The sequence below is a fragment of the Sminthopsis crassicaudata genome, chromosome 2, assembly GCF_048593235.1.
Source record: "Sminthopsis crassicaudata isolate SCR6 chromosome 2, ASM4859323v1, whole genome shotgun sequence".
In the NCBI taxonomy this organism is placed as follows: domain Eukaryota; kingdom Metazoa; phylum Chordata; class Mammalia; order Dasyuromorphia; family Dasyuridae; genus Sminthopsis; species Sminthopsis crassicaudata.
This window is the reverse complement of record NC_133618.1, coordinates 32,752,357-32,766,377: the sequence shown is the minus strand read 5'-3', so window position 1 is coordinate 32,766,377 and position 14,021 is coordinate 32,752,357. Positions and strand designations below refer to the sequence as shown.

The 14,021-nt window shown below is 45.6% G+C and overlaps 2 protein-coding genes across 3 annotated transcripts in view; one reads left to right on the top strand and one right to left on the bottom strand.

The window, feature by feature from the left end:
* Positions 1–4,101, top strand: part of LOC141554070 (all-trans-retinol 13,14-reductase-like) — a 29,764-nt gene extending 25,663 nt beyond the window's left edge. For both annotated transcript variants that reach the window (XM_074285622.1, XM_074285621.1), the window contains exons 6-10: positions 301–439; positions 771–880; positions 967–1,133; positions 1,361–1,520; positions 2,152–4,101. In XM_074285622.1, coding sequence (XP_074141723.1) covers positions 301–439; positions 771–880; positions 967–1,133; positions 1,361–1,520; positions 2,152–2,297 — 722 coding nt within the window. In that variant the 3' untranslated portion in view covers positions 2,298–4,101. The remainder of the gene's footprint in view (positions 1–300; positions 440–770; positions 881–966; positions 1,134–1,360; positions 1,521–2,151) is intronic.
* A 1,756-nt stretch (positions 4,102–5,857) lies between these two features.
* Positions 5,858–13,810, bottom strand: TGOLN2 (trans-golgi network protein 2). The gene is made up of 4 exons (XM_074285623.1): positions 13,297–13,810; positions 11,502–12,941; positions 10,403–10,486; positions 5,858–9,459 (listed from the first exon to the last, which is right to left on the bottom strand). The coding sequence occupies exons 2-4, from the start codon at positions 12,084–12,086 to the stop codon at positions 9,454–9,456; spliced, it is 675 nt and encodes a 224-aa protein (XP_074141724.1). The 5' UTR covers positions 12,087–12,941; positions 13,297–13,810; the 3' UTR covers positions 5,858–9,453.
* Between the last annotated feature and the right edge of the window lie 211 nt (positions 13,811–14,021).

The following is a 14,021-nucleotide window of genomic DNA, read 5'->3' as shown; positions in this document are numbered from 1 at the left end:
GGGGGTTGACATGTTGTAGGGATAAGAAGAACATACAGATGAGAGAAGTTGGAGAACACAAAGTTGAAGAACTTCTTTCCTAAGTGGCTGCGGAAAGAGATTTGGAGCAGTAGGAAGGACCCTTATCCAAATATAAAACAGGGACAAAACTGGATAGGACCTTGTCCCATAAAACAGATGGGCAGATTTAAACCATCAGGCTTTTCCCAAATCAATGATTGTGGCCAGTACCTAATACATGCACAAGCACTGTTATCCATCTGTTGCTGCGACCTGAGGTTACCATGGTCCTGTTCACAGAAATACAGAGCCAGCTGGGAAGGGTGCAGCATGGCCCATTCACATTCTGTGTATTCATCTGCCTGCGAGGCTCCAAGAAAAAGCTGGGCCTGGAAGCCAACAACTGTTATGTCTACTTTGACACAGACACTGACCATGCGTAAGTGCTAAAAGGGGAGGGAGGGTATGATCTTCCTCTTTCCTAAAATCTGGGTAGGAAAGGGGCCCAAATGACTCGAGTTCAGGATCTGCACTTTCTAGTCGTCCACTCTCCCTCATTGAGGTCAGGACCCCGGTAGTTCCTGTCTCTTTTTCTCCTCCATCTCCTAAGCCAGCTTCCTCTTTCCTTAGCTATCAGGATCCTGTCCAGCTCCCACTTCTACAAAGGGAGAATGATTCCTGTCCCCTTCTTGTGAGAGAGTTCAGAGGTCCCACTGATTCACACCATGAAGGAACCATCATGTGGCTCATCTCCTTTTTCCCACCCACAGGATGGAGAGATACCTGTCCCTCTCCAGGGACCAAGCTGCCACAAACATCCCCTATTTCTTGGTCACCTCCACTTCGGCCAAAGACCCGACATGGAAGGACAGGTTCCCAGGTGGGATGGAGGCCGTGGAAAGGGGGGAGGGAAGAGGGTAGAAGAGGCCGGGTGCCAGGTATGGTGACCCAGCTCTGTCTCCTCAGATCAGTCCACACTGATGATGATGCTTCCTGCCCGCTACGAGTGGTTTGAGGAGTGGAAGGATGAGCCCCAGGGCAAGAGGGGGAGTGACTATGAGGCTGTGAAGGAATCCTTTGTAGAGGCTTCCATGTCTGTTTTGATGAAACTTTATCCTCAGTTGGAGGGGAAGGTACCAGTGGGGGAGGCGGGTCAGCCTTAGTTCGCTGGCTTGCTCCTGGGACCCAGAAGTATGGTCCTGAAGGGAAGTCAGCATGCTGGGAGGGGGCACAAAGTCCCAGACAGCTGCCCTTGAAATGGTACAAACTGGAGAAAATGGTAAAGGAAGGAGCGGGGTGATGGCATCTGGAGCCCGAGTGAATTTCTTCTCCAGCTCCACCACCTTCTCTATTTCCTTAGGTTCACAATGTATCGGTGGGGAGCCCACTCAGCCATCCGTTCTTCCTGGCTGCCCCTGGTGGAGAGCCCTATGGGGCTGGCCCTGACCTGAGCCGTCTGCAGCCCCATGTCATGGCCACGATGCGGCCCCAGAGCCCCATCCCTAATCTCTACCTTACAGGTATAATACCTCCCTGTTAGGACTTGAGCTGCTCTTCGTCCTGCTGGCTCTCACCTCCACCCCTCCATCCTCACCCATCTTTGAAGTTCTAAAACAGCAGAAGCTAGTAGGTCCCAGACAAGGCTGGGTGACGGTGGGGAAAGGAGAGAGACAGAATTGATTTGTGTTCCTTCAGGGATTCTTAACCTAGAGTGGAAAAACTTGTTTAACATTTTTAACAACTACATTTCAATATAATTGATTTAAATAATTGGTAATTTGTTTTATGCATTTAAAAACATTCTTTAAAGGGGTCTTCCAAAGGGGTCCATGTTATAAAGCAAGTGAAGGACCCCAGTTCTAGGCAGATTCTTTGGATTCCTGCTACTGGATGAGGTGGACTGGTCTCTTAGCTCTTGGGTCTCTCTTGATCTGCACTCAGAAGTTTTACCCACATCCTCATTGATTTCCCCAGAAAAGGAGAGAGAATGTCCTCTCGTGAGATGGGAGCTGGCTCAGTCTGGGCCCCAGCATCCCTTCATCTTCTCCCAGGACTTGGGCACAGCCTTCAGAATCTCCTGGATGAGCAGCAGACTCGCTGTCCTGCTCAGCCCAGCATTCTCCTTACCCTGCTTTTGCTTTTGCTTTCCAGGACAGGATGTGTTCACCTGTGGTTTGTTCGGGGCCCTGCATGGAGCCCTGTTGTGCAGCAGCACCATCCTGCAGAGGAATGTCCACCTGGACCTCCTGAGGCTCCACTCTCGGGTCTCTGCTGCCCTGCCCAAGAAGACGAATTAGCAGAGTCCAAGTAAACCCTCTGTGGCAAAGCGTTCAGAATCCTGAGTGGGTCTGAGAGCTGGGCAGAAAGCAGAACACGCTTGCCAATTGACTTCTGCAGTTATTGTAATGGGATTTTTCCCCCTGAGGCAATTGGGGTTAAGTGACTTGCCCAGGGTCACACAGCCAGGAAGTATTAACTGACTGAGGTCAGATTTGAGCTCAGGTCCTCCTGACTTCAGGGTTGGTGCTCCATCCACTGTGCCTTTTAGCTGCCCCATTGCCATTGACTTCTAAGGCTCCGAAACACTTCACCTAGTGCCTTGATGAAAGCCATAGTTACAACACATAGCTGTCACTTTGGTATCCAAAGAAGTTTTTTTTTTTGATATTTTAAATTTTAGATCATGATTGTCAATCAGGTCCCTGGAGGTCTTCCAGGTAGGTCATGGATGTTTCCTAGGAGTGTTTCAAATGGGATCACACTTATCCTAAGGCTTCTGTTCTGGATTAGTAATTTTCTTAGGACATTAAACATAAAGCAAATACCTCCTTTGTCATCTCCTACAGTGTTCTTTACTTAAGTACTGTCATCCAGTGTCTGGAGTCCAGACTTAGTTCTGGTTCTGCTCCTCGATGCCTGTGCGATTTTGGAGTCTCTAGACCCGTTTTCTCAGCTGTCAAATGCAGGGGACGGCCAACCTCATTTCTAAGGTTCAAAACCCTAAAGATATCACCCCTTCTCCTGTGAGAGGCGCTATAATGTAGTCATGGCAACAAGTGTCGGTTCCATGCCTCGTATGTGCCGAGTGCTGGCAATACAAAGAAAAGCAAAAAATGGATGCCCAGTCCAATGGTGCATGGAGAGGGCTGGCTGGGTGTCCAGGAAAGCTGCCACTGACAAATGCTGGGCAAGTCACAGGGGACCCCCTCAGGCCATTGTCCGCAGAGGGGTTTCCTTGGCCAATGAAGTCACAAGTTTATTTCTGTGCCATACAGAGCTTTAAAGTAAAGTTAGGAATTCTCTGTCTCTTAATTGTGACCTGAGGGCTTATCTTTCCTGACTCCAAGTACAAATTCTGCCATCAACCCATGTTTCTTAAAGGATTATTCTGAAGTTTTTTTTTTTGTTTTTTTTAATCAAAGCCCAGAGGCTCCCTTCAGAATAATCAATGAGTGAGATTTTATCTTAAAAGCAGAAGTCCTGCTTTTCTTATTTTTCTACATGCTAAATCCCTTTTCTAAATTATAAGCTCCAAGCTCTGATTAATATCTGCCCAGCACAGGCCTTTAAATGTCTGTTAAACTGAATTCACATCCCTATCCTCCTAACTTTCTGGAATGTGGGGAGAAGATAAGTAGAAAGGTTTTTCTGAAGATATCAGCATAGAGACTTTACAAGAAGGCCTAGGCCAAATTTTTAGGAAGAAAAACTCAAATGGCAAGATTACAGGCAGCTCCATTGGAGTCATCCAACTTTTCCACTTACTCATGCAGCTCTTATGATATTTCTGGAGAGTCTTGGGAAGGGGAAGGAGAGAGAGGGAATCATAGCAATATCCTCAACATCCTAGGAAATTCTCAAAAGCTTCTGGGACTTCTGTGTATTTTCTATTCCCTGAACTTCCTCAGTCACAGAAGTGGAGAACCCCAGGCTCATCAACAACAGCTAATTAAAAGTTTAGCTAGAGCGATGTCCAAAAGTTTCTGGGATTAGGGGAAAGCATAGATTCATCATGTTTCCTTTTTGGGGGTAATAATCTTCCTAGGTTATGGCCTCCTATCATTTTGTATTTTTTTCAGTGGAATTAAAATTTTCACCAAATTCGTATTTTCTTTCTAACAAGTCTGTCACATGAAGAAGTGTTGAATGACTGGAAAAGCAAAGACTTGAGAAGACACAAAGACTTGGTCAAATATCTGAAGGGCTGGCCCTAGAGAGCAGACTCAGGACCAAGGGCTGTAACTTCAGGCCTGATGTCAGGGAAAACCCAACCCTGGGAGCCGTCCAAACCGCAATGCATTGCTGCTGTCTCTGGAGGTCTTTAAGCCGTTGGGCCACTTCCTTTTTCAATATTAGTAATACAAGACTCAATAGTATCCCTCAAATTCATTAATTCTGTAAAACCATTCCTATACTTGTGCTATACAAGGAAATAATGTGCACCTAAATAATGATCATCTTATGTCTATACTAATGAAGGATTTTTTTTTTAATACACATTGTTTTATGAATCATATTGGGAGAGAAAAATTGGAGCAAAACTGAAAAACCAAGGAAAAGATTAAAAAAAAAACAGAAAAAATTAGTGAACATAGCATGTGTTCATTTACATTCAATCTTCTTATTTCTTTTTCTGGATGTAGATGGCATTTTCTGTCCGATATATGGGATTTGCTTTAGATCACTGAACCACTAAGAACCAGATCTTCCATAGTTGATCGTCACACATTCTTGCTGTTATTGTGTACAATGTATTCCTGGTTCTGTTGTTTCCCTCAGCATAGTTCATGTAAATCTTTCAGCCTTTCTAAAATCAGCTTGTTCATCATTTTTTTATAGAACAATAATATTCCATTATCTTCATATACCACAACTTATTCAGCCATTCCTCAACTTAAGGACATCTACTCATTTTTCAGTTCTTTGTTACCATAAAAACAATTGCTACAAATACTTTTGCACATGTGGGGTCCTTTTTTTGATTTCCTTGGGATACAAGCCCAGTAGTAACACTGCTAGGTCAAAAGGTATGCACAGTTTTATACCCTTTGGGCATAGTTCCAAATTGCTCCCCAGAACAGGTAGATAAATTTCACAACTCCACCAACAATGTATTGGTGTCCCAGTTTTCTCATATTCCCTCCAACATTTATCATTATCTTTTCTGTCATCTAGCTAATCTGAGAGGTGTGAGGTAGTACCTCAGAGAATTTGCATTTCTCTAATAGTGATTTTTGGTCATTTTAAAAAGTTTTTTTTTTTGGGGGGGTAGGCAAGGCAACTGGAGTTAAGTGACTTGCTCAGAGTCACCCCACTAGTATTAAGCATCTGACTTTAAGGCCAGGGTTCCATCCACTGTGCCAGCTAATTGCTCTAATGAAGGATTTTAAAATATTATGTGGGGAATGAAAATCTCCCATGTTCTTAAACTAATAAATAACATACACACTCAGTCAGGTTGAATTTTCTTAATACTGTTAAAAATTTTAGTTATGGCACAATTCTACTTTAGAACCTCTGATTTAAACATATCTTTTTTATTGTGCAGGAAATCTGGATCGAGTGACATGACTATCTCATAAGATTCTTTGTGTGTTTTCAAATTAAAATGATCGTTGAGAAGACAGCACAGAACTTTCTACACTATTTTTCATCTATTTTAGGAGGGGGCACTAAAATGAACTCTTCATATGTAAGCCAACTCTGGAGTGACAATCTCATCTGATGGGTTTATGATGTGTTTGTTCTGAGTATTACATTACAGAACTGCTCTGGTTTCAGGACTTCAATACAAAACTGCCTCCAAGTAGGGACGACAGCACTGGCAAGTGGACAGAAATCAGCAAACACCACCAAATAACTTTTAACAAATCAGGTGATTTATTGATGTAATCTGGAAAAGTTTGGAACACTACATATCAATCCACCAAGAAAGAAATGGGTCAGATAACCCAGAACAGCAATAATGTGAAGAGTCAATGACTCCTTTTTGCAAGGCAGACTTAGGAATCATAGGAACACAGATATCCGTGACTGAAAGCTTTTTTAAAAAAAGCTGAGTTGCAATGTAGTTGGAAGTAAAAATCACAGCTCATAAATTCCAACCTCAGGTGTAAATAAATCTCAAGATACAGTCATTTGGGAAAGTTTTGCTTGATAAGCAGAAGGGACTATGGCACTGAATATTCTAACTAAACCCAGATGGTTTACAGGCAAAAACCTTGTCAATCCCCAACTCCTACCTTCTGGCAGAATGTCCAAGCAACTGGGTCTGATGCACTGTCCAGGTTCTTCCCAGGTTTCTCAACTGTTTCAAAACCACATGTATAAAGAATTCTAGCTCTGATTCAGCTACGTGAGATTTTAAGGAGGATGAAAGAATTTTACCAAAATTCCTTTAAAAAATTAACAGAAAAAAAATTACCATAGAAATAGAACAGAAATGTGTAGCTATTTAGCTGATTTGGAAGGAGGGAAAGGGGAGGAGAAAGAGGATGTTACTCAGCCCTTTTCAAAAGTAACTCCTGAAATTTTGTCTTTATTCCCGAAATTCTGGCCAGAATCTAACCGCCTAAAATATACTTGAGAAAAAATTTCTGGAGAAACTGGTCCCAAATTTCCCAAACTGACATCTAGCTCCAAAGTCCTCCTTGACAGAATTTGGGGAGTGAAAAAAATCTTAAGCACTTTGCTCTATTTCAGTGTAAAAAACCCAGCTCTTTCCTTGATTCAAGAAATTACAATTTCCAATTTTTATTGGAAAGAGCAGTCTGCTGATGCAGCATCATACTGCCCTAATAAAGTTAAAATTCTCAATACCATAAAATTTTTCTACCTTCTATTCTTCTTTAGGCAGAACCAGAATTCCTAAACAGCTGAAATCTTTAAATCTAATCCCCCATTTAAGTGACTACTTGCCAAGTGGCAAACATTGGCTACAGCAACTCCAGTATTTACCAAGCAAGATGGAGTAATGATCTCAACCGAAAAGACAAAAAAACTATGTCCATTCTAAATGTTTGAATATTAAAACAAAACCACAAATGTTTAAATTCCTGAATGCTTGAACAAGTTAGTAAATGCTCAGGGAGCTCGGAGAAAAGAATGCATGTGAACTGTTCAAGGTGAAAAAGGTGCGATACAGGTGAGGATGGAGGGGGTAGTGGTGGAATGGGAACTGGCACAATCAAGGGTAAGCACGTAATTCACAGGTTGGTGGTAAGATTGCTCAGATTTTAGCACAAAACAAGTATTCTGACATAGAAGAGTTAAGCTTATAGCTAAATTGGTATTAAGATTGTTGAGTTCTGAACACCATGCAAGAAAATCTGGATTTATTATGAGGCAATGGGAGCTTTTCGAGGAGAAAAATGTAATGAAAGGAATGTTTCAGGAAAATGAAGCTGTCAGCTGCCTAAGGTGAAAGAAAAGGGGGAAAGAGACTGGAGACAACAGGATCAGTTGAAAGGTCACTACAATCATTGAGGGGTGAGATGAGGAGCTCTGGATTAGGTGAATGACAGTTGAAATTAAACAAACAAAACAAAGACAGAAGCGAGAGCCCTGTTAAATGAAGAGTCAATATAGTTCTGTTTGAGGAGTAATGGGACGTGGGGAACAGGAAGAATGAAAGTGAGTGTAAGAAACAGGCTAAGTTGGGAGTGAGGAAACAGTCTGAAGGACAGGCATGAGTCTGGTTTTAACCTTGCTGAGTTCCAAGGGAGGGGGAGCCAAACACCAGGAGGAAACACTCAGCCAGCTAGATGCCAGACTTGGGCTCATGAGGGAAGCTGGGGTTCAAGACACCAAGTCACACAGTGAGGGAGTTCCCTGAGTAAGTAGTAGAATGACTAAGTGTGAAGCACGTTCACTGTTGTAAGGGGGCAGGATGAAGAGAAGCAAGATGTTCCAAAGAAGAGCAGCTGGAGATGGAGAGGAAAAAAGAGGTAATATCACCCAACCGGAGGAGGAAGGACAGAATTTAAAATGTCACTTGCTTGAGAAGTTGGGCAGTGACAAGGAGAATGAAAAGATGATCACTAGAAGGAACTAAAGAGAAGAGGCAGGCTGCATGCTTAAGGACTAATAGAGAGAGGGAGAAACTAAAAATGCTCAAGCAGCAATGGGAGAGAAGGTTAACTATAAAAGGTCCTGGAAAAAAGGGAGAAAAACATGGGGCAAAGTTGGGGAATCTGCTATAGGATGAAATAACTTTGTTCCTTTGTGCAGTGAGGGACGACCCAAAGAAGCAGAGATATGAGCAAAGGTTAAACTAGGCAAGTGGCAGGACCTTGTGCTACTTAATGAGAGAAGCAGAAATGAGAAAAATTGGTCAACTCAAGCCACAGAGTTCCCACAATTTGAAAGAGTGAGAATCCATGCGACAGTTTGAAGTGAACTTTCGACAAACTTCCAGGAAATGCACTGGCCTGTTTGTAGCCGGATTCTCTGGCTTTCCCTAGGTAAGCTCTTCTGCTCGGGTTTTCCCTTTACCCAAAGTCCTTTCAGATTCTCTGAAACAAACCAATAAAAGCAGCTCTCCTGTGACTGACTTACTTTAAACAATGTTTCCGGCAGTAAAACTATGCCACCTCCCTGCCTTATTACTACCCCTGACAGAGCAGAGCAGCTCTGCCCATAGGACCACCAGAGGCTCATGGTCTTCAGAAACCCTGCAAACAGAGTAAGTCCAAGGAAATTCTTGGAAAAGTGACGTCAATGACAAATGCAAACTGGGTTTGATGGGAAATCTGTTTCTCAAAAAACCTTTTGATGAAAATGATGTGTTTCTTCTCTGCAAATTTCTACTGTGCCTATGGATGAAAATTTGGACCTTTATAAATGATAATTTTAAAATTCTAAATATCTCAACCTAGGAGCTTTGCTCCCAGAAACCCGAGCCAAACAGAAATTCAGTGCAAGTGAAGGGAAGTTGTTTCCCTCATTGGTAGTTTTCCTGAAGCAATCTGCAAACATTAGGAAGAATGAATAATTTACACTGCATGGTAGGATTCCACAAATGTTGAAGAATTCTCAAATCTCTCCCCCTTTGGTCATTACCATCTCTTACATGAGTAGGGCCTGGAGCTGGCAGAGAGAAACAGTCAAAAGAGTGCAAAGCTTCCTGCTAAGGCAAACCTTTCTACCACAAAGCCCCAGGGGAGAAGGTACAGCAACAGCACATCCCGGGCCAGGATTTTCCTTTGGTCACAGACCAATAAGCTCTTGCTCCTCTTCACTCACCCACAGAGGAGAAAAGAACGGAAGAAAACAGCATAACAACCAGAAAACATAGGGAGTCTGATTTTTATCAAAGTGCAGGTGCAAAGAAGAAACCGTCCCCTGCCTTGACTGGCCCAGACTCGCCCAAGAGTCCCAGTTCAGGCACCATTCTTCAGGGCTCTTGTACTTCAGACACAAAGCAGTAGGGTGGGCGTATTTCTCAAGATGAAATCAGATCTAAAACAACAACAAAAACAATGCAGCTTATTTCCAAGAATTCTTCTTTACTTCCTACCTTGCTTCGAGCTCTCTGTGATTTTGAAAAATTTCCCAAGATATAAAAATGGCTGTGCAAATTTAAATGAGAAAATAAGACATACAAATACAGGAATGATTAAAATGAATGGCAGAATAAAATGTACTTTGCAGTTCGTCTAAAAAGCAATCTAGGGCTCGGACTGTGCCTAGAGAGCCAGTGAACTTGAAAGGGCAGCAAGGCCCAGGGTTGAATTCTGAAACTGGCCTGTATGGCCTCCTCAGCTCAGGCAGAAAGCCAACCCTGGCTCTCTCTGTGGACAGCAAATGGCAGCAAAGGGATCTTTTTCTTGGCTGTCAACCTGACCACCTCAAAGGCAAGCCCTCTATCATTCCTGCCAATGCTAAGGACAAGGAGAAGGAAGGGTTCACCCTGTGGCACAGAGGCACTTGTGGTAAAGAGCTTGGTCAGGTTCATTTGCCTCCGGTCAATCTGAAAATTGCTGCGTTCCAAATATACAAGAATTAAGTCAACCTCTACTAATCAAATACTCACTATGTCTTAAACAGCTAGCGAACAAAACCACAAAGTCCAAGCTCATCCTAGGCTGTTTTGGGCAGAGGGTCATGGAGATCTGAGTTTAAAGTCAATCCTCAAGCTACTTACTACCTCTGTGACTCCAGGAAAGTCTGTGCCAGCCTCAATCTTCTCATGTGTTAAATAGGGATACCTCCTCCCCTACCTACCTGCCAGAGGTGCTGGGAGGATTAAATGAGAATGTATTTATAAGCTGAGCAAAGTTTAAAGGGCTCTAAATCTCGACTTCCTGCTATTCTTTCCAACCTACAGATGCTTCACCACTGCAGGGCTGACTGCCTTGCCTGAGGCAGGAGCCATCTGCCCAGGGATCCTGGAGTCTCTTACCTTCTGGTCCAAGCGCTGGTAGTCACTGGCCTTTGGTCTCCTGGTGACTTTGGCTCGCTTTCCTTCCAGGGCAAAAGCAATGATCTGGCAAAAGAGACAGAGGGATGATAGGACTCAAAAAATATGTTCTGAAAGTAGGAAGTTTTTTCTAGCTTTAAAATTAGAGGCAGTCATTCTGAGAGTAAATGCTTAAAACTCTACAGAACAGCACAATTTTCATGTCTGGTCAAAAAGAAGCCAAGTTTCCACCGTTATCTACCTATAACATACACTCTGCATACTTCTGGACAGCCCGGTGGCAAAGTGCAGGGGCCTGGGAGACCCACCTACTGAATTTGAATCTGGCTTCAAACTCTCACTATCTGTGTGACTCTACTAGTCTCACCTTCCTCAGCTGGCAAATGCCAAACCATTGCAGTATCTTTGCCAGGGAAACTCCCAGTCGGATACAACTGAAAACCGACTCAATACCACCACCATATCCTGACTACAATGTCGGAAGAAGTAAGGTCAGTTCTTGCAATATTAAATTCACATTTTGGTTCCGTTCCTAAAATATTTTAAAGATAGGCTCAAATTCATCTTCGTTACTAAGGAATCTACACCATTCAATAATAGCGTTTCTAACCTTTAATAACATCCCTTTAATAAGATCCTTTAAGGTTTATGATCACTTTGCAGATTGACAAAATCATGTAATCCTACAATTAGACAGCAAACAATTTTCTTCATGCTTTGGGAAATAACTGAAGGGAGCCCTGTTAATAATAGCATCTCTATCCTATGAGCTTTGTATAAGTATACAAGCCACAATCTATACAAGCTATAATCATAGCACTTTTTTCCTTAAAGTAGATTTTTAAAAGTCCCTCTTGCAAACCTGGCTGCTTAATTTTTCTTACTTTAGAAGTAATGTAAATATTCAAGTTTCTTAATAAGATTTGACATTGTCTAAAAGTCAATGGAAGAACAGGAGACTCAGAATCTAAGTAAACTGCCTAGCTGGATCCTGAGGTGACAATGTGAACCCAAAATCCCAAGTTGCTGACAGACATCTGAATAATACAAAATCTCCTTCATGATGTAACTTTGAACCTACCTTTCGCTTGTTGTGATAGGCAATGTACAGGACAGCTACCAGGATGGCTGCTGTGACCAAGTATGCAAAAAAGTGGCTGCTCTCTGAACTTTCCTTGCCAGGGCCACTCTCCTTCAAATAAGGGATGCCATGTTCAATATTGTCCGAAGGATGATTCAGATTGTTTTTTGGTGACTGTTCTTTAAATGCTTCACCAGGACTAAACTCAAGAAACTCTTTATCAGAATCAGAGGTTAGTTCAGGTCTGTCTTTTGTGTTTGTGTCGGATTTGGACTCCCCTGGGCCAGCTTCATATTTGCCCTTTCCTGTGTCGATTCCCTGACTGGCTTCTTCTGGGTTGGCTGGCTTGACCTCTTTGGGGCTGGCCGCTTTGTCCTTTTCTGTGTCACTGGTCTTGTATTTTCCTGTGTCAGTTGGGGAGCTCTTTTCTGAGTCACTTGGCAAGCTGTTTTTCGGATCAGTGGCCGTATCCCTTCCTGTGTCCAGCAGGGAGTTTGTTCCCTGATCTTTAGATTTGGCCTTTCCTGCCTCATTCCTTACTGCCTCCAGTGCAGGGTCACCTTCCTGGTCATTGGGCTCATCCATTCCTGTGTCTGGTGGGGAATTGTTTATCTGGTTCTTGGAGCTGACCCTTTCAGTATCGGTGGGATTATTCCTTCCCGTGTCAGAGGGATTATTCCTTCCCGGGTCGGTGGGATTATTCCTTCCTGTGTCGGTGGGATTATTCCTTCCCGGGTCGGTGGGATTATTCCTTCCCGTGTCAGAGGGATTATTCCTTCCCGGGTCGGTGGGATTATTCCTTCCCGTGTCAGAGGGATTATTCCTTCCCGGGTCGGTGGGATTATTCCTTCCTGTGTCGGTGGGATTATTCCTTCCCGGGTCGGTGGGATTATTCCTTCCCGTGTCAGAGGGATTATTCCTTCCCGGGTCGGTGGGATTATTCCTTCCCGTGTCAGAGGGATTATTCCTTCCCGGGTCGGTGGGATTATTCCTTCCGTGTCAGAGGGATTATTCCTTCCGGGTCGGTGGGATTATTCCTTCCCTGGTCGGTGGGATTATTCCTTCCCGGGTCGGTGGGATTGTCCCTTCCTGTGTCGGGTGAGGACTCATCACCTTCCTTTCCTGCCTGGCCGGACTTTTCATTTTCTGTGTCCGGTGAGGAATCATCATTCTGTTGGGGCTTATTCTTTTCCGCCTTGGGCCCGGAGACATCCTCCTGGTGGGTGGGATTTTCATTTCCTGGGCTGGTGGCCGAGCTCTTTTCTGCTTTGGTCAGCTTTTTTTTCTTTCCTTCACTGCTGCCAGGCCCGGCTCCAGCCCCCGAGTCTGCATGGGAAGCCAGCCCCGAGGCGAGGGATTCCGCCGGGCGGCTGGCAGCATGGGCATCCTCCTGGTCCGTAGAGATGGCGGTTTCTCCTCCCTTAAGCTCATCATTGGCTCCTGAAGAAGGAAAACAGGAGGTTTTGACAAGTTATGTGGGTGTCGTGACAAGTGGAGGTCGTGACAGGTGGGGGTATCGCGACAGCAGTGGGAGAAGAGGAAGAAAACGGACCGTGCGGGACGAGGCAAGAGTGGCAGCTAGGAGGGAGGGAGGGCCGGGCCAGGGCAGGAAGACAGAGAGGGAGGAGGCCGAAGGGCAGAGAGCGCGGGACTGCCGGAAACCCAGCCCCAGGGCCGGCTGGGGGCGAGGCCGCAGCCCAGAGACCGCTGTCCGGCTCGGGCCGAGCCCCAGGGGTTCAGGGGGAGATGGGCTAAGGTTCCCGGTCGGGGGGCGGTGAGGAGGTTGGGTCCTTACCGGTCGTGATAGCAACACTCCATAGGAGCGCGAACCAGAGCAGGAACCGCATCCTGCTGCAGAACACTGCGCTTCCGCCCACGCACCCTCTCGCGAGAGCAGCGGGCTTGGGGCGGGACTTTGACGTCACCCTAATCACTCCGGCTCCCCGCCCTCCTTCCAGAGCGCGCTACCGAGCGCCCGCGCTCTCCCTCCCCGCCTCCTGGGGGCGTGGCCGGGGCGTGGCCGCTTAACGGAGGCTGGTTCAGTGGCTCTGGAGGGGAGCGTGAGGCCGGGGGCCCTGCCCAGCCCTCCCCCACTCACATCCAGTTCACTTGCGTGTCATGTCACGGAGAGAACGAGGAGCAAACCCCAAGCTCCTTGAGGCAGAAGAAGCCCTTCCAGAGGCGGCTGTACTCAGAGACGGGCCGAGTTCAGACTGCCTCGGATCCGTCCTGGACAAAAGTCACTCAGCCGGCGATCTGGAGGCCTGTGTCTGGGGGAGGGGCGTCCTGCTCTGCGACCATCCCCCCGCTGCGTGTCCGGGACGCGGCTTACACGCGCGCGCGTGGTCAAAGGAGGACTTCCTCCCCGCCTCCTGTCCCAGTGCTGTGGAGAGTAGCATCCCATCCCCCCAGTGCGTCCGACGCCCCACCGGGGGGACGGGCGGGCGTGTTCCTCCCTCTCCTCCCCCGTCTGTGAGGGGGTGCGGCGGCCCGCCCCCTCACGGCAGCAGAATCTCTCCA